General features: G+C 40.6%; 1 protein-coding gene across 1 annotated transcript in view; it reads left to right on the forward strand.

The window, feature by feature from the left end:
• ARSB (arylsulfatase B) overlaps positions 1–25,190 on the forward strand; it is a 180,136-nt gene extending 154,946 nt beyond the window's left edge. The window contains exons 7-8 of the mRNA XM_060009255.1: positions 20,260–20,382; positions 21,160–25,190. Of these exons, the coding sequence (XP_059865238.1) occupies positions 20,260–20,382; positions 21,160–21,425 (389 nt within the window). The 3' untranslated portion in view covers positions 21,426–25,190. The remainder of the gene's footprint in view (positions 1–20,259; positions 20,383–21,159) is intronic.
• The last annotated feature ends 969 nt before the right edge of the window (positions 25,191–26,159 follow it).

A 26,159-nucleotide genomic window follows, 5' to 3' on the forward strand; every position in this document is an offset into this window, starting at 1 on the left:
TGATTTCTTGTGGTTGTGGTCATTGTTGCTGTTGTTTGAATATATGATCTCTTCTAAAATGTAAAGCCTTAGCCAGTTAAGGTGGAATGCTTCTTCTGGGAATTCCAGCCCCAAAGGGTGATCTTTGGGTAAAATATTTGATGGGGAGCCATGCCTGCCAGTGAGTCCCTAGCCGTCTGTAGGCAGCTTCCTACTTTGTTTCTTATGCCCATTCAGGAGGCCAACTCTGGGTTTGTCATGAAGGGTTCAGTTACAAATATTCCCATTTCCCTATTTACAATACTCCTTTCCCCCAAGAAAGAGGTTGCAGAGAATAGTGGTATTGCCCTGGAGGTCTGTCTTTTAGATTTTCCATGTTATCAAGATTTTTCACGTGAAAAACTGTACAAGAACCAGAAGACAGCATCAGACCAAAGGACCGTATTTGCAGAATCTCCCTGGCTCTGTGGCGTTTTGATCACCTAAACCATTGTAAGGTGCCATCCTCTAGTTAGATGAGCCCCTGATAGGATAGCTGGGCCCTCTGTTCCATTTCTAAATCTGCCTGCTTCTCAACAGTCTTATTTGAGTCAGATGGGAAATTCAGTACTATCTTGGGGGTTTTTTCCCCATCTTAAATGGTTTCCCGTATGCAGGCCTGAGAAACAGGGCTTTGCTGTTCACATCCTCCCTTAATGTGACGAGGCTGACACTGGTGTCAGGGGAAAGAGAAGAAGTGGGGAGTGACTTTTTTTTTTTTTTTTTTTTTGTGGTACGCGGGCCTCTCACTGTTGTGGCCTCTCCCGTTGCGGACCACAGGCTCCGGACGTGCAGGCTCAGTGGCCATGGCTCACAGGCCCAGCCGCTCCGCGGCATGTGGGATCTTCCCGGACCGGGGCACGAACCCGTGTCCCCTGCATAGGCAGGCGGACTGTCAACCACTGCACCACCAGGGAAGCCCAGGGAGTGACATTTAGAATGGAGTCCCTCCTACCTGCTTTGGACCTCAAAAAGGCATCCTGACTACTAGGAAGAGAACGTCTGTCCAGACTGACACAGCCACCCCTGAGTCACACTCTGCCCCTTCTGTGAGTCATTTCATGAATTGTGTGAGGTGCCTAACAGCCAGCATTCTTCAGGAAGCACTTTCAGGTTTATGGATGTGACAGTTAATACGGGGTTTTCAGAGAGAGGACTGAGGCTTCAGGAATCTCAGGCTATCTGTCTGGTGGACTCCATAATCAAATCAGCATCTGCACATTCATGAATCTTTAAGGCAGGTGCTCTCTGGAACCGAACCTTTTCAAGTTGATCTGAAGAGTTATTGGCATCTCTTGACCATTTCATTCTCTCTAACTCGGTTGGAGAGCAAAGACACCATCTTTGCTTCCTGTCTCCGATGCATTTCCAGTCTTCCATGGAAAGGGAGAGTGTGCTCTGAATCCTGGTCCCTGTGAGAATCTGATAGTCTCAAAATATAAAACATCCTTCGTTTCAACTGGGCTGCTGCCAACAACTCGGGTAGTCTAGAAAGAGTTGGCGCAAACGTTTGCTTTTTTACCTCTGGCAAGCAGCGCCTAGTGGTCCTCATTTCGGTGATTATAGGGTTTGTGTAACATGCTGGAGTTTGGGCCGTGGAATAGCAATGCTGGGAAGGGCTGTCCTCAGAGGAGTGCCAACCAGCTTCAGTTTTCTGCACTGTAATTGTTGCCCCTGCTGCCCCAGTTTGAGCTCCCACGGTCAGGAGGGGCGGCGTCACCAGATGCCCAAGAGCAGCCAGGCCCACCTGACAGCCATCATGGGCGGATCCCATGGGCAGGGCCCCCTTTCCAAATGAAGGATTAAATTAGCATTATTTCATCCTTATCCAAACATGTGCTCAGAGCCTAGACATGGCCTTCAGTAAGGCATCTTGGACCGTGAGGCTTTGTGGCCGGGATTTCACTAAATGCCATGTTGGGGGCAGGGGAGTCTTTCCTCTTTCATCCCTAGCCAGGGAACAGATGACTCGGCCTCGTTCATGCTCATCATCTTAATCACAGGCTGAAGATGAATATTTTTGGTTAGTTTCCCTTTGTTTTATATATACATGGTGCCTATTTATAGCTATTTGCTGACAGACTCTACCAATTACTTGAAAAACTTGTACTTAGAGAGAGACAGACTAAAAATGTGAATTCAGTGGATAGCCGTAGTTCTGCATAGATTAGCCCATTGTGGGGCAGGATCAGAATGGAGACGGTGGCTGGCACGTGAACAATGATGCCAGAACTGGAAATGATTGTCCATTGTCACATTCTCTGGAGGCTGATTAGAGAAAACACACACTCTTCTATGTCTTATCTTTGTTATTACAAGCTCACTGGACCCCTCGTTCATGTTCCTTACGGGCAGTATATGTTCTAAGCCCAGTGAAAGTCCATCTCCACAGCCATCAGTGACATCCTATTTGCCAAATTCAGGCTATCTTTACTGCTTTCTCACACTTTCCTTCTCTTCGACATGAACCGTTTTCTCCATGGAATATTTCCCCTGGCGTCTGAGGCATTCTTCTAGTCCAACTCCTCCTCCGTCTTTTGGAGGCTCCTTCCCTTTCTGCTTTGCCTTTCAAATGGTGGTTCTCCCCAGGGTTCCATCCTCCAGGAACAGACAAAGAAGAAGCAAAAGAAGCTGAAAAATGATATCAGGTAGGAATAATAACTAACTCTGATGGAGCAGTTTCTCTGTGCCAGGCGCCCTGGTGAGTGCATAGGGACTCACCATAGGGAGAAGAAAATTTCAAGAAGACACTCCCCGTCCCTGAATCATCTTTGTCACCTTTTCTTTACTGTCACGTCCTCCTGTCCTTTCGGGCCCAGCTCAGAGAGCACCACCTTTCTGGATCCTCCCAGGCAGCTAAGCATCTCCTTTGGAATCACCCAGCACTTTGCGCATTTTATTCAGTCCGTCAACACACGTTCATTGCACTAGTTTAGAATTTCTGCTGTTTTAACAAAATTCTTTTCTTATTACCTGCTGGACCCCAGTTTTTACATGCTGAAGATTTAGTATCTAGCACGTAGAGTGATCGACAAAGAAATATTTGTTTAATAGGCAAATGAGTGATTAATGTAAAATAGGATGCTTATTCAAGATCCATTTGAACCAAAGTATGAGAAGATCTCTCATCAATCCATTTGCCGCATAAGTTGCTTAATTTACTAGGACAGTTGTGACTTGAGGATTCCCTGAATGGGGCTCTTCTGTGGCTTTGGTTCACACGGCTCAATTGACACTCTTGGTTAATGTCAGACATGGACCAACTGTTGAAGTTCCCTGTAACACAGGCACGTTCTCTGAATACTTATTATGCACAATTCAATAATGATTAACATTTGAACTCTGTCTAGGCTGAGCGCGCCACATCAAAGCTCTTTTTTTTCACTAGGACTTTTAAAATATCAAATATGGACTAAATGAGTAGGTGTTGGAGAAACTGACTTTGGAAACCCAAAATCATAAACTTAGATTCATTTGAAATCTGTCATGTGGAGTTCATACATAAAAATTATGAGCATTTTGATTTTTCCCTTGTAGGTCATAAATAACGTCCGTAATATTCCTCTTCACCTTTTTCCGATTAGCTTTATGTCTGGCATATTTTCCCCAACACTCCTGTTTCCTGTTGTAAGGATTTCACCAAGGAGAGACGAGATTCTAAACAAGTCGTGTGGGTGTAACAATAAACTTGCAGCAATCAGGGTTAAGTCCAGAGATAAGAGGCAGGATGAGTTTGGTGAGGATTTTTTTTTTTTTTTTTCTGGTACGCGGGCCTCTCACTGCCGCGGCCTCTTCGGCCGCAGAGCACAGGCTCTGGACGCGCAGGCCCAGCGGCCATGGCTCACGGGCCCAGCAGCCGCTCCGCGGCATGTGGGATCCTCCGGGACCGGGGCACGAACCTGCGTCCCCCGCATCGGCAGGCGGACCCCCAACCACTGCGCCACCAGGGAAGCCCTGGTGAGGAATTTTTAATGGTGGTCAGGCCTCCCTATTTTTCCCTTCTCCGGGTACACACCAGCAGGGCCGCACAGGCCCCGAGGGGTGGAGATGGCCCAGAAAGGCAGAGGGCACGTGGCCCGCTGTAACCCAGACTCACTAAACAACGCCACCATCCGCCAGTGCCAACATGCTCCCCAGGCCCCCAGTCCCTCACCATCCAGTAGAGTGCTCTGACGAGATCAGGCACATTCTGGGTGGTATGGCCATAGACCGGCAGAGTGCTCTGGGCCGCTGCCTTTTACCCTGGGGTCTGCGGCACCCATGGGGTCCTCTGGGGCCTGCTGACAGTGAAGCCAGGTGGAGATTGGACAGCTCTGCTTTTAGCTCTTTTATATGCTGGGCAGCTCCACAGAGTTTGCTTGGAGGGAAGAACTATGTAAGACTGTGGCAAGCGTAATAGGTGCTGCTTGCTGACGGTGGTGATTTCACATCGTTGAAGACTGGGCAGGCCATGTTGGCAGACTGGGCCAGGCAAGAGACCAGGGCTGAGCTGCATGGGGCTCAGGGAGCAGAGTTCAGTACTAAGATGACTACAGGGGTCGGGTGATCCCAATGTAGAACCAGCATTGGGAATCCCTGTTCTATTTCCACAATTTTGGACAGACCTCTGGTTTAGCCTATAAAATTTAGGTGGTATCAAAACATTTTTTACATATAAAAATTTTTTTCTTTCTTCATTCATTCCTTCATTCATTCACTTTGAAACCACTTTCTTAAGGTATGATCGACATACAAAAAGCTGTACACGTTTAATGTATACAACTTGGGTTTCGAAATAAGTATACATTCATGAAACCAGTACCACAATCTATGCCGTAAACATATCCATCACCTCAAATGTTTCCTCCCACCTCCTTTACTTATTATCATTGTGTGTGTGTGTGTGTGTGTATGAGATAAGAATGCTTAAAATAAGATCTACCCTCTTAGCAAATTTGTAAGTACACAACACAGTATTGTTAACTGTATACATCATGCTGTACAGTAGATCTCTAGGACTTGTCTTGCATAACCAACACTTTGTACCCTTTGACTAACACCTTTGACTAATTTCCCCATCCCCTTCTGCCTATAATTTTCTAATAGTACCTTGTTCCAGCTGGTTCAGATCTCTCAGTAATTACAGGGTTGGGTAGTTGATCACACCTTGATTCTGATGGCTGTCAATCCAAGGCCACAGGTTCAACTTGACTTGAAATGATTTTTTTTGAGTTGCTCAGTAGGTTTTGTCTGTGTGCCCAGTCCTGTGGCAATTGCTGTGGGAATTCAAGACCTGTAACCAGGATTTTTCTACTTACACTCACCATCGATAGGATCTCATTTCATCCTCGCAATCACCCTGGGAGGGAGGCATTATTTTCATCCTCATTTGACATACTTGGAAACAGGAAATCAGAGTGGTTAAATGATCTAACAAGATAATAGAAAGACATTATTCTAAAGGCCACTGAAATGCACAGTGGTTTCTCTGAGTTCCTTTTCAGAACTAGAGAGTAATGGCCGAGGGAATACTGCTGCGTTCCTAAAAGCTCTGTGGATCCCAGCTTTCAAGCTGGGAGGGCCGTCCCTATGGTTGTTAGAGGCTTTTTTTTCATCTCTGAAAATTAAGGAAAGGGGGTCAGTAAAGTGTCAGCTCAGAGTGTGGTGGTTCTGACCAGTGTTTTTCAGGAACTATTTTTAGAGGAAACACTTCTATTTTTAGATCCAGAATGATTTTTAAAAACAAACTCAAGACAACAATGAGCACATTGGCATCTGGATATGTAAGTCCTTACCACACAGTGAGATGGGAGGCAGCCGTGGCCTGAGCTTTCAGGTCACGTAAAACCGTGAGCAGCCTGGAGATTTGATCCACATGTGCACCCCGCGTGTCTCTCCACAAGTAGCCGGAATGCAGTATGATGTGGGCGGAGGTGCAGGCAGTGGGCAGTGGGGCTCAGACTGGCTGGCACAATAGGGACCTTAGTGATTTGAACTTCACCTCGAATTCGGGATCCCTTGAACTTCTATTGGATTGAAGAAATCCAATCAAATGTTTAGTGTAAATAAAACTTTAGTGTAATAAACTTTAAGAGACACGTTTGACTCACGTAACAAACTGACAAACAAGCTACTTTCAAGAACACTTAAGCATGAAACTTGAAGGTAGTTGTTGCTAATTAAACTTAAATCCAACCTGTTCACTAAAAATATACCTGAAAGGATTGCATTTTAGAAAACACCTTGATAACCAAATACCTGGAAAAGCTGGGAATTTTCCCCAGTAGCCCAAGTGATTAAGTCTGCAGTAAGTATATATGCACTGTCATCAAAGTACAAAGATGGCGTGACGCTAGCATGAAGAATAAAATGGGTCATTAGAGGTAGAATGAAATTTTAAACTGATCTTTGTGAATTATAAAACAAACAAAGCAAAAACAAATGGAGCTCAGTGGGAATGAATGACAGGCCGTACAACAGGGCAGAAAAGGAACTAAACCCTCAAAGTGACAAATTAACTCTGGAAGAACATGAATGGGGGAACAAATAGGTGCTCTCCAAACCCAGACCAGAGAAATGATTTGTTTTGTTTTATTTTCTGTTTTTTTCTGGTGTAATAATGAATTCTATCTACTCTCCTCTTCTTTGTAAAGTCTTGAGAAGAGCAGTATATAAAAGAAAAAACCTATTTTAAACTGATAATAGCTAGCTTTCAGTGACCTTTATTGCCAGACATTATTACCTATTTCATAGAGCTACTATGGGAATTAATGAGTTAATTAATGAGTTACTATACATAGAACACTTAACACAGTGTTTTATGTTTTTCAGCATGTAGTAAGTGCTTGTAAGTATTAGCTGTTATTATCTTTAATGTTGATAGTGTTGACAGCATACCACATACTACGCTAAGCACTTGTATATGCCTTGTCTCACTTGCTGTTGTTCTACTAATTTTATTGATAGTAAACTGAGGCATGGGAGGTTAAGAAAGTTGCCCACGATTGCACAACTGGAAATAATAACATTTATTGTGCACCTACTATGTGCTAGACATACGGCTAATAAACATTTTCGATGTGTCTTCACATTTAGGCCACACAACTAGTCTGTGAAATAAATTAGATTATCCTGGTTTTACAAATGAGGAGACACCTAAGGTCACACAGCCAGTGAGTGATAGAGCAGAGATTCGAACCCAAGCAATCTGGTTCCCAGAATATGTGCTCTGTACTGCTCTGCACCGTGGCCTTCTGGGAGAGGGATATAAGGGACTCACTTCAATCACCCAGCCCTTTCCTTTTGCCCTCATTACCATTCCCAGCAGTGCTTTCCTTTGGGGGGTCACAACATTACCTCTTCATAGGCCCTGTTCTCCAGCCACAACCAGTCCATTCTACTTGGACGTTACAGAGAGGCAGAGACCCAGACAATCGCTCAGCCCTGCACTGATGCTGGAGACCCCTCGCCCCCCTGCCCAATTTTCTCTAAACCATGGAAACTTTGTTTTCTAGGAGCTTTCCTCTTCTTATTTGCAAGTCAGCTAACATGACTTAACATTTTATTTAAGCCTTGTATAGTTTAAAATCTCAAAGGTTATACACCAAAATGTTAACAGCAGCTAATAAATTTACAGGTAACTTTAATTTTCCTGCTCATACATTGTGTTTTCCAACTTATATAACAGTAAACATATAAATTACATAGAAAAAATAATGTATTTTATAAAATACAATCATAGACTCTATCAGAGGGTAGTTTCCCAAGAGTCAGGAGGATCCGTTGTATAGGCAAGAGGACAGGATTGCCTTTCATGAACACCAGACCATCAGAAGTGTCCCAGGCATCCCTCAGTCCCTTCCCAATTAGTCTCCCTCAAATTATCTCAGCCACAGACCCTTTTATCAGAAGTGTAGAGAAGTGCAATATACTTAGCGAATATATATTACAGATTCTTCCTTAAGGGTTAAACTGCGCTGATTGAAATGGAGATGGGACCCCGGATCCTCACACATTAACCCACCATCCCATCTAAAGGCAACTCCCAAGGTGTGTCTGGAAGCCCTTCTGGCTCTGGAAAACACAGTTCTCCACTGAAACTGATGGTCCACCTCATTCTGGAAACTTGAACTCCTTTAGATTTCCAGAGTTTGCTCAGATAAGGAGCTCTATAAGTTTACTATATATTATGTAAGATAATGATTTTCTTCATCTGCCCTAAATTTTTCTGCTGATCTCCTCTTTACATCCAAAATCAATACACGTGACTAATCCATCTTATAACTGAGTATATCTGTCTGACCGGAAAGCTTTATTATCTATCTCAGAGGTGGCTTTCAGCTCGGAAGGAAGAGAGAAAGATGCGTTTGTTTATGCTTCTGTCTGAACTCCCTCGTTTCTGCCCAGAGGTTAACAAATTCTATGCTCTTTTCTCATCCATCAAGATGATGGATGGAATATTTGGTACTTTTGAATCACAGTCCGAAACCTTCTGCTCTCTTGACTTCTGTGATGTCCTTTTGAACTGGTTTTCTCCCTCATGTTATTTTCTTCTCCTTTGCTGACAGTTTTCCTTTGGCACTAGTCTCTGTCTCTGAGCTTCTGCTTTCCTCTTGCTTCACTCTGCAGACAGCTAATCCATTTCCAGGGTTCCATGATCACTGTATTGGGGATGGTGCTTGAATCAGTCTCTCCTATAGAGTCCAGTGTTTTAGCTCCATGGGTAGTGGATCTCTCTCTCTTGAGTTCATATTAATTCTTCACAGTCAGCATGCCTAACTCCAGGGTCATATAATCACCACTATTTCCTGCCCTAACATCGCTATTCTGCCAATATCAACAATATTCTCTCAATCACCAAACTTGAAACCTTGGAATTTTATCTTTTATAACCTTTAGTCACCAGAAATCTTAGGTTTTATCTTCAAAACTTCCCTTAGATGTGTCTTTGCTCATCACTTCATGTCATAGAATTTAAGAACACAATGCTCTCTTATCACATAGTTGTTAATAAATATTTTCTAAATCTGGATCTAGTCCAACTATGTCAGTAAAATTCTGAAAGTCATTAACATTCTAAGAAATCTCTGCTTCCTGTCCTTTTTCTCAACAGTGTATCTAATACACTGTCAATTTAATAGTGAAAACACAAATTTAATAATTCTAAACACAAATTCTCTTATGTATATAGATACAAAAAATTCTCAACAAAATACTAGCAAATGGAATTTATATAAAGAGGATTGGGGCTTCCCTCGTGACGCAGTGGTTGAGAGTCCGCCTGCCGATGCAGGGGACACGGGTTCGTGCCCCGGTCTGGGAAGATCCCACATGCCGCGGAGCAGCTGGGCCCGTGAGCCATGGCCGCTGAGCCTGTGCGTCCAGAGCCTGTGCTCCGCAACGGGAGAGGCCACAGCAGTGAGAGGCCCGCGTACTGCAAAAAAAAAAAAAAAAAAAAAAAAAAGAGGATTATACACTATGACCAAGTGAGTTTATCCCAGGAATGTAAGGTTAGTTTAACACCTAAAATCAATTAATGTAATGCACCATATCAGTAGAATAAAGGACAAAAAATATTTAGTAATCACAATAGATGCAGAAAAAGCTTTTGGCAAAATGTCATACTTTTTCTGGATAAAAACACTCAAACTAAGAATAAAAGGGGACTTACTCAATTTGATAAAGGGCATCTACAAAAAACATACAGCTAGCATCATACTGAATGGGGAAAGACTGAATGCTTTACCCTAAGATCAGGAATAAGACAAGGATGTCTGTTTTCATTATTTGTTTCAGCATTATATTAGAGATTCTAACAGGGCAATTAGGTAAGAAAAAGAAATAAAAGATATCCAAATTGACATGGAAGAGGTAATACTACCCATATTTGTAGATGACATGAGCTTGTATATAAAAAATCCCAAGGAGTCAACTAAAAAACTATTAGAACTAATAAACAAGTTCCACAAGGTTGCACAGTAAGAGATCAATGTACAACAATTAGCTGTATTTCTGTGCAATGAACATGAAACATGAAATTAAGAAAATAGTCCCATTTGCAATAGCATTGAAAAGAATAAAATACTTAGGAATAAATTTAAGAAAAGAAGTACAAAAGCTGTATTCTGAAAACTATAAAACACTGTTCAAAGAACCTAAAGAAGGCCTAAATAAATGGAAAGATATCCCATGTTCATGGACCAGAAGACTTAATGCCATTAAGATGGCAGTACTCCCCAAATTGATTTATGGGTTTAATACACTTCCTAACAAAATCCCAGCTGGCTCTTTGCAGATATTGATAAACTGATCCTCAAATTCATAAGAAAATTCAAGGAACTCAGAATAACCAAAGTCATCTTGGAGAAAACAAACAAACAAAACATTGAAGGACTCATACTTTCTGATTTCAAAACTTACTACGCAAATTACAGTAATCAAGGTACTGGCTTAAGAATGTAGACATATAGATCAGTGGAATAGAACTGAGCGTCCAGAAATAAACTCTTACATTTATGGTCAACTGATTTTCAACAAGAATGTCAAGAGAATTAAATAGGCTAAGAATTGTCTCTTCAACAAATGGTGCTGGGACAACTGGATATCCACATGCAAAAGAATGAAGTTGAACCCCTACCTCTCACCACATATAAATATAATTCAAAATGAATCAAAGATCTAAACATAAGTGCTAAAACTACAGACTCTTAAAAGAGAACATAGATGTAAATATTCATGACCTTGGGTGAAGCAGTGGTTTCTCAGATATGACACCAAAGCGTAAGCAGTGCAATAAAACTTTCGTGTTTCAAAGGACACTGTCAAGAAAGTGAAAAGACAATCCACAAAATGGGAGAAGATATTTGCATCTGATAAGGGACTTGTATCTGAAATATATAAAGAACCCTTACAACTAAATAATAAAAAGACAAATAACCTAAATTAAAATGGGCAAAGAATGTGAATATACATTTCCCCAAAGAGGATATAAGATGGCCAATAAACACATGAAAAGATGCTCAGCTTCATTAGTCATCAGGGAGATGCAAATCCAAACCATAATGAGATATCACTTAACACCCAATAGGCTATAATCAAAAGACAGGCAATAATAAGTGTTGACAAGTATATGGAAAAATTGGCACCCTAATACTCCGCTGGTGAGATCTAACATGGTTCAGTCACTTTGGAACAGTCTGCAGTTCCTCTAAAGATTAAACATAGAGTTACCATATGACCCAGCAGCTCCACTCCTTGGTCTGTATCCAAGAGAAATGAAAACATGGGTCCATACAAAAACACGTACATCAGTGTTCATAGCATTATTCATAATAACCAAGAAGTGAAAACATACCAAATGCCCATCAACCACTGACTAGATAAATAAAATGCTGCATATTTATGCAATGAAATATTAGCCATTAAAAGGAGTGAAGTACTGAGACATGTTGCAACATGGATGAAACTTGAAAACATGCTGAGTGAAAGAAGCTACATATTATATGATTTCATTTATAAGAAAGGTCCAGAATAGGTAAATCCAAAGAAACAGAAAGTAGATTAGCAGTTGCCTAGGGCTGGAGGGTGTGGAATGAAATGGGGAATAACTGTTAATGGTATAGGGTTTCTTTTAAGAAAATGTTCTAAAGTTTATTGTGGTGATGATTGCACAACTCTATGAATATGCTAAAAACCATTTAATTTTATACTCTAAAGCAGTGAATTGTATCATATGTGAATTGTATCTTTATAAATCTGTTAGAAAAAATAGTTCAATCTTTAAAAAACATATTTAAATTCCTCTTGTCTCTTCCTACTGATGAAGTGGGAAAGCGCAATTTCTCAACCTCGTATTTAGTGCCTTGACGTTGTTTCACCCCATCTTCCAACTGTCTCACCCAAACTTCCAACAGCAGTTACATCACTGGGCTTCAAATGCATTAATCATTGGGACTGCTTTTCTCATTCTTCAATCTAAACTTCCCTTTTCTACCTCCAGTTTATCCAATTTTTAGTCGTTTGTTGATTCAGTAAAGCATTTTTGAGCAATTATCATTGATGTGCCAAGGCACTGGGCTAAGCTTTGGGGTTATAGAGATGAATCCGACTTAGGCCATACCCTATATATTGTTTTACACTAGAAACGGGGAGGAGTGGTAGATAACAAAGGGATGCACCTTACAAGTCTTTACCTAAAGTCTCACTTCCTTCCTCAATCTTTTCTCTGTGCTTCAGCCTTCATCAGCTTCTTCCTACCATGACCTTTTTATAATATTTACTGTTTAGTTTTAATCATATTCTGTATCATGCTGTTATTTAACCATTTCATGTATAATCTCCTTTCCTCCTAATTAATTTGTAAGATTACAAATAATAGAGCCCCTGTGTGTTAGTTTTCTATTGCTGCTGTAACAAATTACCACTAACTTACGTGGCTTAAAAGATGTATTATCTTTCAGTTCTGTAGGTCAAAAGTCCAACACAGGTCTCACAAGGCTAAGATCAATGTATCAGCAAGGCTGTGTTCCCTTCTGGAGGCTCTAGTATAAAATCCATTTCCTTGCTTTTTCCAACTTCTGGTGGCTGTCCACATTCCTTAGCGTATAGCCCCCTTTTCCATCTTCAAAATCAGCAATGTTGCCTTTGAGCAATCTCTCTCACTCTTCTTCTGGCCAAAATTCCCTCTGACTATAGTCAGAAAATAGTCCCTGCTTTTATGGACTCATGTGATTAGAATGGGCCCATCCAGATAATCTGGGATGATTTCCATATCTCAAGGTTCTTACACTTAATCCTATCTGCAAAGTTTCTTTTGCCAAGTATGGTGACGTATTCACAGGTTCCCGGTGTATTTGGCTATGGGCATCTTTAGTGGTCATTATCCTGCCTACCATACCCTCTTTTATACTTCTTTGTATTGCATATGAGCCTAACACTGAGAAGATAGATGGAAAAAGATATACTATTCAAAGACTAACAACAATAATGACGGCTAATACTGCAGTATCTATACATCAAAGTAGACTTAAAGAGAGAAAACATTATTAGAGATAAAGAAGAATTTTTCAAAATTATAAAAAGAACAATCAGGGACTTCCCTGGTGGTCCAGCAGTTAAGGCTCCATGCTCCCAATGCAGGGCGTCTGGGTTCAATCCCTGGTCAGGGAACTAGATCCCTCATGCCACAGCTAAGAGCCTGCATGCTGCAACTAAAGATCCCGCATGCCACAAGGAAGATCCTGCACGCAGCAACAAAGATCCCGTGTGCCACAACTAAGACCCAGTGCAGCCAAATAAATAAGTAAATAAATAAATATATTTTTAAAAGGGGGGGGGTGATCAACCAGAATTTTGCTTCTAAATTTGTAAGCATTTAATAATATAGTCTCAAAATGTGTGAAGCAAAAAATGACAGAACTAAAAGGAGAAATGAACAAATTCTAAATTATTGTGAAAGATTTTCAGCATAACTGTCAGTAACTGATAGAACAAGCAAAGAAACCAAAAATTCAGTACAGATATAAAAGGTTTGAACAGCATAGTTAATAAACTATGATATTGCACCCAACAACTTGAGAATACATGTTTTTTCAAGTAAGAATGGAATAGTACACAATTGACCATGTGCTGGGCCATGAAGCAAATATCAACACTCTTCAAAGGATTTAAATCATATACTGTACATCTAAAATGATTCTAAACTTAAAAGTTTATTTTTAAAACTCAAGAAATATATTTTCTAACCATAATGGAATTAAACTGGAAATTAATAACAAAAGGATAACTAGGAAATTCTTAAATGTTTGAGCATTAGGCAATATTTTCAAATAAACCATGAGTCAAAAAGAAAATCACAATGGAAATTAGAGAATATGTTGATCTGAATAATGAAGATGCATATTTAAAACTTGCATGATAAAAAAATTGGTGCTTGGATAAAAATGTATAGTATTAAATGTATATATCAGAAATGAAAAACATGCTGAAAATCAATTATTCAAGAAGTTATAAAAGAAACAGCAAATTAAGCCCAAAGAAAATAGAGGGAAGAAAAGGATAATGATAAGAGGTGAGATTAATGAAATAGAAAAACATACTACAGTGAGGCTCTAAAGCTCAAAAACAGGTTGTTTGAAAAAACTAATAAAATCAATTAACCTTTAGCAAAATTTATCATGGGAAAAAAGTGAAAAGGAGAAATTGCTAGTATCAGGAATGAAAAGATGGTATTACTACAGATGCTACAGGCATTAGAAAGAGAATTTAAAAACCAAAAGTTTATATGAACTAGACAAATTCCCAATAAAATACAATTTATCAAAACTGACAAAAGGAGAAATAGAAGATCTGAATGACCCTATATCTGTTAAAAAACAATAATTTAAAACCTTCCCCCAAAGAAAACTCTAGGCCCAGATAACTTCACAAATGAACTCCTCAAAATATTTAGGGAGTAACATTCATTTTACACAAACTCTTCAGGGAACACTTCCCAATTCCTTTTATAAAACCTATATAACCTTGATTCAATAACATGATAGGAACATTACAAGAAAAATTTTAGAGCAATTTCTGTGTTGAGCATAGGTGCAAAAATCTTAAACAAAATGTGAATATTTGCTGGCAAATATAATCAGTCATAAAATGTGAATCCAGCAATATATAAAAAGGACAAACATCATGACTAAAAGCAGTTTATCCCATAAATGCAATGTTGGTTTAGCATTTAAAAATCAATAAATGTAATTCATTACATTAAAGGATAGAAAAGAATAATTATATAATATTCTCATTTTATGCAGAAAAAGCATATGATAACATTTAACAATCACTTATGATAAAATACAAATTCTTAGTAAATTGGGAATAGAAAGGATCTTCTTTAATCTGATAAAGTGTATGTACAAAAATTTTATATTGACATCATACTTAACAGTGAACTATTAAAAGCTTTTCCTCTGAAATCAGGAATGAGACAGAAATTTGCACTATCACTACTTTTATTCAAAATTATACTGGATTTTACCACCTATTTTACTTTGCCATAGATCTTTTTTTTTTTTTTTTTAACTGAAGTGTGGTTGATTTGCAGTGTTGTGTTCGTTTCTGGTGCGCGGTAAAGTGCTTCAGATATAAAAAAAATTATACTGGAGATTTTGTTCAGTGTCATAAGGTAAGAAAAGGAAATTAAAAGATGTAAAGATAATACAGGGAGGAAACAAATGTTATTTGCGGATGACACGATATGTGTAGAAAATCCCAAGAATCTATAAACAAAGGATTAGAATTAACAAATGAATTTGGCAAAGTCACTGGATACAAGGTCAGTATGTGAAAAAGTCAATTGTATTTTTACATACTAGCAACAAACATTCAGAATGTGAAATATATCTTAGTATTTATATTAGTATCAAAAGACATCAACCAACTGGGTGTTAACAAAGGATGTGTAAGACCTCTACACAGAAAATCATAAAATGTTATTAACAGAAAAATTTTAAAACCTAAATAAATGTCAGGATCCACCATACCCGTGAGCTGTAAGTCTCAATGTTTTAAGGCATCAATACCCCCAAACTGATCCCTGAAGTCAGTATCATTATAATCAATATCCCAGCAGCTTGTCTGGGAAATTGACAAGCTGATCCTAAAATGTATATTGAAAATACAAAAGGCCAACAATGATGAGATGACTCTTGAAGACCAATGTTCACTGTAGGATGGCTTATGCAGTTGACCCTTGAACAATGTGGGAGTTAGGGGCGGCAGCCCTCTGTGCAGTTGTGCAGTTGGAAATCCGCGTATGACTTATAGTCAATGCTCTGTACCCATAGTTTCTCCGTATCCACAGTTCCACATCCATGGTTTCAAGCAACCTCGGATCCTGTAGTATTTACTCTTGAAAACAATCCATGTACAAGTGGACCCATGCATTTCAAACTCGTGTTGTTCAAAAATTTTACAATTTGTATGGAAACACAAAAGACCCCAAATAGCCAAAGCAATCTTGAGAAAGAAAAATGGAGCTGGAGGAATCAGGCTCCCTGACTTCAGACTATACTACAAAGCTACAGTAATCAAGACAGTATGGAACTGGCACAAAACCAGAAATATAGATCAATGGAACAGGATAGAAAGCCCAGAGATAAACCCACACACATATGGTCACCTTCTCTTTGATAAAGGAGGCAAGAATATACAGTGGAGAAAAGACAGCCTCTTCAATTAGTGGTGCTGAGAAAACTGGACAGCTACATGTAAAAGTATGAGATTAGATCACTCCCTAACACCATACACAAAAATAAACTCAAAATGGATTAAAAACCTAAATGTAAGGCCAGACACTTTCAAACTCTTAGAGGAAAACGTAGGCAGAACACTCTATGACATAAATCATAGCAAGATCCTTTTTGACCCACCTACTAGAGAAATGGAAATAAAACAAAAATAAACAAATGGGACCTAATGAAATTTAAAAGCTTTTGCCCAGCAAAGGAAACCATAAATAAGACGAAAAGACAACCCTCAGAATGGGAGAAAATATTTGCAAACAATGCAACTGATAAAAGATTTATCTCCAAAATATACAAGCAGCCCATGCAGGTCAATATCAAAAAAACAAACAACCCAATCCAAAAATGATCAGAAGACCTAAACGGACATTTCTTCAAAGAAGATATACAGATTGCCAACAAACACATGAAAGGTCGCTCAACATCGCTAATCATTAGAGAAATGCAAGTCAAAACCACAATGAGGTATCACCTCACACCAGTCAGAATGGCCATCATCAAAAAATCTACAAACAATAAATGCTGGAGAGGGTGTGGAGAAAAGGGAACCCTCTTGCACTGTTGGTGGGAATGTAAATTGATACAGCCACTGTGGAGAACAGTATGGAGGTTCCTTAAAAAACTAAAAATAGAACTACCATACAACCCACTACTGGGCATATACCCTGAGAAAACCATAATTCAAAAAAGAATCATGTACCACAATGTTCATTGCAGGTCTATTTACAATAACCAGGACATGGAAGCAACCTAAGTGTCCATTGACAGATGAATGGATAAAGAAGATGTGGCACATATATACAATGGAATATTACTCAGCCATAAAAAGAAACGAAATTGAGTTATTTGTAGTGAGGTGGATGGACCTAGAGTCTGTCATACAGAGTGAAGTAAGTCAGAAAGAGAAAAGCAAATACCGTATGCTAACACATATATATGGAATCTAAAAAAAAAAAAAAAATGGTTCTGAAGAACCTAGGGGCAGGAATAAAGACGCAGACATAGAGAATGGACTTGAGGACCTGGGGAGGGTTCAGGGTAAGCTGGGATGAAGTGAGAGAGTGGCATGGACTTACATATACTGCCAAATGTAAAATAGATAGCTAGTGGGAAGCAGCCGCATAGCACAGGGAGACCAGCTCCATGCTTTTTGACCACCTAGAGGGGTGGGATAGGGAGGGTGGGAGGGAGACACAAGAGGGAGGAGATATTGAGATATATGTATACATATAGCTGATTCACTTTGTTATACAACAGAAACTAACACAACATTGTAAAGCAATTATACTCCAATAAAGATATTAAAAATAAATAAATAAAAATAAAATAGGATCATTTAAAAAAAAAAAAAACCCTTGTTGTTCAAGGGTCAACTGTAATAGCAAAAATAAATAAATAAGTAAAGTAACCTAAATTTCCATTAAAAGGGGAATGCATAAATAAAATGTGGTATTCTTATGTAGTGAAATACTAAATAGTTAAAAAGAATATATATATATATACATACATAATCACTGAGCTTTAAAAACACAGTAGTGGATGAAAAAGCAAGCTGCAAAATATGTATAACATAACACATACATGTACATTTCTAAAATATAAAACTACTGTGTATTATTCCTTGACACATATATGTGTTACTGTATTTTTAAATGGCTGAAGGACGCACTGAAGTCGTGACAGCAGCAGCCTCTGGGGCAGTGGGGGAAGGGACTGGGATTGAGGATGGAGAAAAAGGAGTCTGTCACTTCATCTTAATTGTCCTACTTCCCTTATTTAAAAAGAAAAAGGCAAATATGACAAAATGTTAACATCTGTTCATTCTGGGTGACAGCTCACAGGGTGTTAGTTATATTATTCTTTGTGCTTTGTGCTTTGTTTAATTTCTCAAAATGAAAAAAACTTAAGTTGAGATAACAGCATCTTTCATCATTTAGTCTTAGACTTATTTATTGTTTAGGTATTTTATGTTCCTGTTTGTTTTAAAAATAAATGTATATAAATATAAGTATAGCTGAGACAGCTAAATTTCCTTCCTTTGTTTATGTTCACAAAGCGTACTTGTTTTATTTAACATTCTTTGCTATCAAAATGTGGTCTTTATATACAAACTTGTGAGTAGTAAATCATGAGGGCTCACAGTTCTACCACAGTCTGTATATTAAGAACGTACTTCCTATGGTAGACGTCCGCATACACCTCGATCGCTAGAAGCATCCGTTTGTATTGGAGCCAAAATAGCCACAAGCAAACAGAGAAACAAGAAGTCCAAAAGATTTCCTCTTTGGTGCTGATGATTTGTTGGTACTGATTGTTACGACTGAAGGTCTGAAACCACCAATGTTTATTGGCTCAGTCTGCAGTATGCCTCTCCAGGGTCATTTCCACAAGATTGACAAAAGAATGAAACTCCCGGGGCTTCCCTGGTGGCGCAGTGGTTGGGAGTCCGCCTGCTGATGCAGGGGACACGGGTTCGTGCCCCGGTCCGGGAAAATCCCACATGCCGTGGAGCGGCTGGGCCCGTGAGCCATGGCCGCTGAGCCTGCGCGTCCTGAGCCTGTGCTCTGCAGCGGGAGAGGCCCGTGTACCGCAAAAAAAAGAAAAAATGAATGAAACTCCCTGCCTTTTCCACCACTGCCAGTGCTTCCCGCGTTAAGCTGCGTGCAGCACAGAAGTCCCGCTCCGGCGGGGTGGAGGGCACTCTCAAAGTCCTTTATCACATGATGGTGATGCTGGACAGATGGTGGTGAGGAAACTTTTACAGACACATCACACACTACAGCTATTAGTCATTGGACAGGTAGTCTGGCAGCCTTTGGAAGTACACCCAAGGTGATTGCTATGACCATATTTGAAAAGTTGACAGATAAATGTGGATTTAAAACAGACTAAATATTAAACAATTAAGCCCTAAGTTGCGGCTTTTAAACATGCACAGGTAGGAGTGAGGTGGGGACCTCCATACCTTGCCTTCAGGGATCCACCAGGGTCTTCAACTAGAGTAGAACTCAGGTCTCTCTCACCTTATTCGCTGCTCCCCACAAGCAGGTGCAGAAGGAAGTTATCCGAAAGAAGGAACTGAGCATGCTCAGTTCAGACCCTTTTGTCTAATTTTGGAGACAGCCTGTCCCCAGGATATATGTCAACACACAAGCGCCAGTTATTAGCAAGCCCTCTCTGACACAGATCTGAAGTTATGTTCTCTCCAATCAACTTTGTCAGTAACAAAAGCAATATTTTTAGCTCCATCTCTCTGGCCTCTACCTCTCAACTGGTTCCAAAGTCAAGAGGGGAAGAGGGAGCAGGCACTATTAATTGTGCCCCTCCAAACCTGATGATCAATTAATATAAGACCTCAAGATGATAAATTAATATAATCCATGATACCAACCAATAATTTATATACCAGAATTATCTTATCTGAATAGTTAACTGAGCGTTGCTCACTTACTTTTAGATTTCATAAGTGTGGTTAAAAAAATAAATGTATGTACGATTTATCATGGCATGCTTGAACTCTCATAGCTTGAGACAGACTCCATTAAAATGTGCATTTTATAATGTATTATATTATCTGCATAGGTGTACAAGTATACACAGAGAATGGATTTAACTCAATCATTTAACAGCACAAACAAAACCTACCAAAGAAACAACCCCACATGCTGTCACAGGACACAGTTCTGCATGTGGCCAACGGTACGCAGGCAGAGCATAGTGGTTTTAAGGATGAATTAGTGTTCTAATCTCTTTGGGATTTCCTTTATATTAGTGGTGGTTTATGACTGACGTTTAATGTAACTGGAGCTTTCTGTTTATATTTAATAGAAGATTCATTTCTGTGGCAGGATCCACATTTACGCGCCAGTGTTGAATAAAAGCTACTGTTCTGCAAGAGGGATGTAAAATGTTGATTTATGACGACACATTCCAGTAACAGTGATCTGATTCTTCCAAACCCTCTCACCAGGTCCTGGGAACAGCATGGTTCCGGCAAAGTATGATTCTTCCCTTCCAGAATATTCAGGCTTCAACACATCTGTCCATGCTGCCATCAGACACAGGAACTGGAAACTCCTCACGGGCTACCCAGGTAGAAGGCTTAACATTTCCCACTAGAACAGCTAGGAAAACTTTACCAAAGAGCAACTGTCTTTTGCAAAACATGATCTCTGGGGCTGCTGAATGAGGGGAAGGAGTGTCATCTGGTCCTAAATTTTTTAAAAATTAAGAATTAACTGTAGAGGTGGGGGGAGGGTGAAAGGAAGAAATGCACCTCTAGTGCTTCATGGAAAATAAGGGTTTCCGATATGCACGACCGTCAAGCACAGCACTTCTAGCTAGCAAAGAGCATCTCTGAAAGCTACATCTTCAACCAATGGTATAGCGGGGGGAGGAGGTTGCTTCCCCTGAGCACATTCTCTACAAGTGACATCTTTTAAATATTTTTATGGTATGTGGTATGATGGTTAAGATTGTGATGCAATTAAGCAATGTTTATAATGAGGGCATTCTTGGCGTTTGCGGCAAGACAATCCTTCATCGTTTGTGACTGTCCCATACGTTCTAAGATATTTTAGTATCCCTGGCCCAGACCACTAAAGGGCAGTAGCACCCCCCGACAAGTCGCTGTGACAACTAAAAATAACTACCACCACCACCACCCCCAGACACACACACATGAGACATGTTTAGTTAAAGCACCAGAAGTCAGAGTCGGAGACAGATCTAGACATAGCATCAAGGGCCAGATTTTTTTACGTGTCCATACCCACAACAGAGCTCAGCCTTGTCCCCCAGACTCCTTCCTTGAAATTAGAACCTGCCTACAATACTCCTCCTCCAATAAACTGTTGTATTTCTTTGCCAGGCTGTGGTTACTGGTTTCCTCCGCCATCTCAATATAATGTTTCCGTGATACCCTCCTTGGACCCACCGACCAAGACCTTCTGGCTCTTTGACATTGATCAGGACCCACAGGAAAAGCATGACCTGTCAAGAGAATATCCTCATATCGTCAAGCAGCTCCTTTCCCGTCTGCAGTTCTACCAGAAACACTCGGTGCCCGTGTACTTCCCAGCACAAGATCCCCGCTGTGATCCCAAGGCCACTGGGGCTTGGGGCCCTTGGATGTAGGATTTCAGGCAACCTAAGGGGCAGCTAGAAAGCCTTTCTGTTGCGAGTTGGACTTCAGGCCTTTACTTTGTGACCCTTGTCTCATTGTTCTCCCAACCTGGGTTCACCTGGCCCTTCTCTTGCTCCTAAACCACACTGAGGTGTCTAATTTCAACCCCTAGTACATTTGAGATGCTGATAAAATCTGAACACTTCTGCTGTTGACTGGGGCGTGTGTCTAGAGGAGAGGGTGACTGGCTTCATTCCCTCTTTCCTGAGCTGTGGGACAGCGGGGAACACGATTTGAAAGAGGAAGTTGTTGAGTCTTGGAACCTGGAGCAGCTGGTTCTTTTTGCCTCACAAGTCAGATGTTAGAGTTCCTTCTGGCCATAGCTGGGTTTTATTGGAGTGATTCACATTTCTTGGAACAAATGAAAGGGTCAGACAGTTGTTAATGGTTCTGTTGGCCAGGGGTTCTCCCTGTCTGTGAGACATCGTGTTTAGGCATCCCATGTGAATACGCTGGCTTGGTTCACCCCTCGCTCATGCATCTCTTCACTCACCTCGTCACTCATCCCGTCATGGAGCATAAGGCTCGTTGCATTATTAAGATCAGTGTGGCACTAGGCCTACTCCTTGGTTTTGGTTTTTACAATAGGGAAATTTGTTTTTTCCCCAGTTTTTTCCAGCCACTGCTCATCTTGTCTGGACTACCTGCTACCCTGCTTCCTTTGTGGTTCTTTTTCTACCCTTTCTTCTGACTCACGTGTCCCATGCCTGGGAAGGGTGCTTCGCTTCTCCACTATGAGCACCACTGGTTTTTGGAACACTGCTGAGGCCTGCCTTCCTTTTGCTCCTGACACTAAAGCTAGAGCCCCGCCCAGAACGGGCGGTGCGTCTGGCTCTGTGGGCATGCTCATGGCAGTGCTTGGGTCTCCGTCATCTGCTTGGTGGCTTTTTTTCTAGTTTATTCTCATGAGTGTAGCTATGTCTCATAATATATTCAGTTGCACTGCTCTTCGGTAGCAGTGAGGAGAAACCTTGGAAAAGGATAATATTGTCCTGAGACGATGCAAGTAGGCAATTTGAAAAAGGAAATGGCCGGCATCCGGGATACCGAGCCTTGGTAACACAGATGAAGGTACGTCCACATTTCTCTTATTCTCTCAGTTTTACTGCTTGTATTGAGGTTCTGAAGTTGGGGAAGGAGGATGCACAGTTTGACCTGCCAGCTCTTTCTTAGCCCCACCAATGTCCTACTAACGTGGACCAGTCCAGATTAGCTTCAGGAGTGTCAAACTCAGAGAAGTATGTCCAAAAACTATACTCTTTTTTACATTAGCTCCACTGTTTCATTCACTGCCTATCATCAATGCCTGGATCAATGCCTGGTACATAGAAGGCACTCAATACACTTTAAAAAAAATAAATGAATGAATGAACAAATGAGTAAATGAGAAAGTCTCACACCATGGAAGGTGCGAATCCAATGAGCTGAATACGGGGCTGAATATAAATATCTTCCAACCGTAGCTTTTCTGTTCTCGAGCTGCCCTCCTGGGGTAGGAGCACAGTCTGCATATCTGGGAAGTCTAGGACACGCCATAGTGAAGTTGTAATGTCCTCTCAGAGGGAGAGGGGAGAAAAATATGCCTACTGAAGATACTCTTCTGCCAATAATCCTCAGTTCTCTTCTGCAGAGGACACTAGAAACTAAAACTACCAAGCTATATGACATAGGTCATGGTACAGCCATTCCTTCAATTCAGTAGCAATATTCTCCGGTTACGACTAACTTGTATTAAAATAACAATGATTGGAAAGAAATGGTGCTAGAATTAATGACACCTGTTACCAACATGTACCCTACTCCTGGGCTGGCATGCATCTGGCCAGAATGCTACTAACTCTCACTCCCAAACCTGTGGTGGATATTATGAACTAACTGAGCCCAGAGGTTCCTTCCGGAGCCTTCTAACCCCAAGGCTGTAGGTACCATTAATACTATAAGACTGGAGGCCATCACTACATGATACCTATTTGCTCCCCCTGCTGTCCCAGCAGCTGTTCCCAGTTAGAGTTTCTTGATCGCTATGTACAATGTGGATGTACATAGCGATGTGGATGTTCGATGGACCTAAAGGGAATTTTAAAGACTGATTTTTTTTTTTTTTTGCGGTACGCAGGCCTCTCACTGTTGTGGCCTCTCCCGTTGCGGAGCACAGGCTCCGGACGCACAGGCTCAGCGGCCATGGCTCACGGGCCCAGCCGCTCGGCGGCATGTGGGATCTTCCCGGACCGGGGCACGAACCCGTGTCCCCTGCATCGGCAGGCGGACTCCCAACCACTGCGCCACCAGGGAAGCCCAAGACTGATTTTTTGGTAAAACTTTTAGTTGAGATTTTATGTTATCCATAATAGAATGTACTCATTGAATTTTCTTATTCTGTACAAGAATGTGAACAGATTCACATGCTGTCATTAGAAGTATTAATGGTGTTTTCTCTGATTTTGTTTACCTTTAAAGAAGTTTTATTTAATTTTTTTTTCTTTTTACTACCTGATTGTGCCAGATTTGGGGGACAAAAAAATTAAATTTATCTTTGAAAATGTGTCAGCTCTGAGTATGGGGTTTCCATTTGGGAGATGAAAAAGTTCTGGAACTGGGTAGTGGTGGTGGTCGCACAACATCATGAATGCACTTAATGCCTCTGAATTGTATACTTTAAAATGGTTAAAATGTGTAGTTTTTAAGCACAATTTCAAAAATGTGTTGACCCATTTATGGTATGTGAATTATAACTCAAGAAAGCTATTCAATAAATAAATAGAGCAAAAAATATCAGAGCTAAAAAAGATGTGTCCATCATTGCCCCAAAGACACAAACTATAAAATAGGATATTGGAGGAAGGTCAGGAGAGGGTCGGAGTAAATATAAAGTAATAAGGGAGTGTATTAGTTCTCTATTGCTATATAATAAATTACCCCCAAATCTAGCAGCTTAAAGCAATGAAGATTTGGTACATCACACATTACATGAGAGTCAGGACTTTAGGAGGGGTTTACCTGGGTGGCTCTGGCTCAGGGTCTCTCATGAGGTTGTAGTCAAACAGTTGACCAGGTCTACAGTCATCTGAAGGCTTGACTGGGGTTAGAAGACCCGATTCCAAGGTGACTCACTCACAAGGCTCTTGGCTGGAGGCCTCAGTTCCTTGTCCTGTGGGCCTCTCCATGGGCTCTCCTCACACATGGCAGCAAACTTCCAGCAGAGCCAGAAATCCAGAGAGAGAAAGAGGGAGCTGCAGTACCTTTTATGACCTGGTCTCCAGAATCATACACTGTCCCTTCCACCTTTTTTCACTTTCTTAAAAAGGAGTCACTAAGTCCAGCTCATACACAGAGGAGGAGAATTAGGCTCCACCTTTTAAGGGAAGTGTTAGACTTGTGGACCTATTTGGCACCACCACAGACAACAGAGGAGAATGGACAAATGTAGCTTCCTGGGGTATTGATTGTACAATCAAGTCCACATGCATTTATCAAATGTTGCTATTTGAAGAGAAAGAGTAGAAAAAGCATCCAGCTTTGCTCTTTACTGGTAGAATGACCATGGACAAATCATTTAACCTGCTCTGTGCCTCAGTTTTTTTACCTGATGAAGTGATGGGTTGAAGTAGATAATCCCTAACTTCTCTTATATCCCTAGGGTCCAGAACAATCCCTGGCACATAGTAGATGTTCAATAAATGTCGGTTCATTGACTCTCAACTGACTGAATTCTAATACAATGGTGAGAAGTAATAGTGTGCTAAAAATATCCTGAGATCGTGCTCAGTCTTAAAAAAAAAATCTAATTTGGTGATAGAAGTCAACTTGGTGCTTTCCTTATGGGGAAAGGATACTAACTAGGGAGGGGCATGCTGAAACATTTTGGGGTTTAGAAAATGCTCTGTGTCTTGATCTAGTGGTCTTTACATGGGTGTATCCATATGTAAAAACTCACTGAGAGGTATACTTAATGCACTTTACGGTTTATATGTTGTACCTAATTAGAAAGTACTTTAAAACAAAAAACACCTGCCCTTAGAACAAAAAGAGCACTACATACTTATAAGTCACAAAAATGTACCTGGAACACACAAACATTTGTAAATAAAACATTTTAAATGCTGCAAGGACATCTATTTGAAGAAACCTTTCTGTGAATCGTTTTGAAAACACAAATTTAGGTTTCTGTATTTACAAAACCTGAATACATCGATTTAGATTTCCTAAACTGAGATTTTGTTACCCAGGTTTTCCTGAAGGAGTCACACCCATGTATCGGTGCTGGGGGAGGGGTGTAGAGACCAGGAAATGACACAAACAAGACTGAGGGCATGGCCTCTGGCCCTAAAGGGCTTATGATTCGATTCTGTGGTACCAAGTTATTTCTAGCTCAACAGTTTTTGAGAATAATCCAGCCAATACTAAATGTATTGAAGTAGTGATTATCCTTCCCAGTCACCACTTAAACTTAAAATCTATTTTTTGTCCAAGTAAAGAATAGCCATCGCTTGTGTAGATTGGTTCATTTTCAGGCCATTCCAAGACCAGCCTGCTCACCCTGGCATCACCCTTACCGATCACTAGAGCAGGTAGGTTTGACTGACGTAGAGGTACCTGCCACATCCCTTTCACCTTTGCCCCATTGCCATGGGAGCCACCCACCAGATGGCACAAAGCCAAGGAGGAGAGCAGTGACTCACGCTGTC

The sequence above is a fragment of the Delphinus delphis genome, chromosome 3 (assembly GCF_949987515.2).
Source record: "Delphinus delphis chromosome 3, mDelDel1.2, whole genome shotgun sequence".
NCBI classification, from domain to species: Eukaryota; Metazoa; Chordata; class Mammalia; order Artiodactyla; family Delphinidae; genus Delphinus; species Delphinus delphis.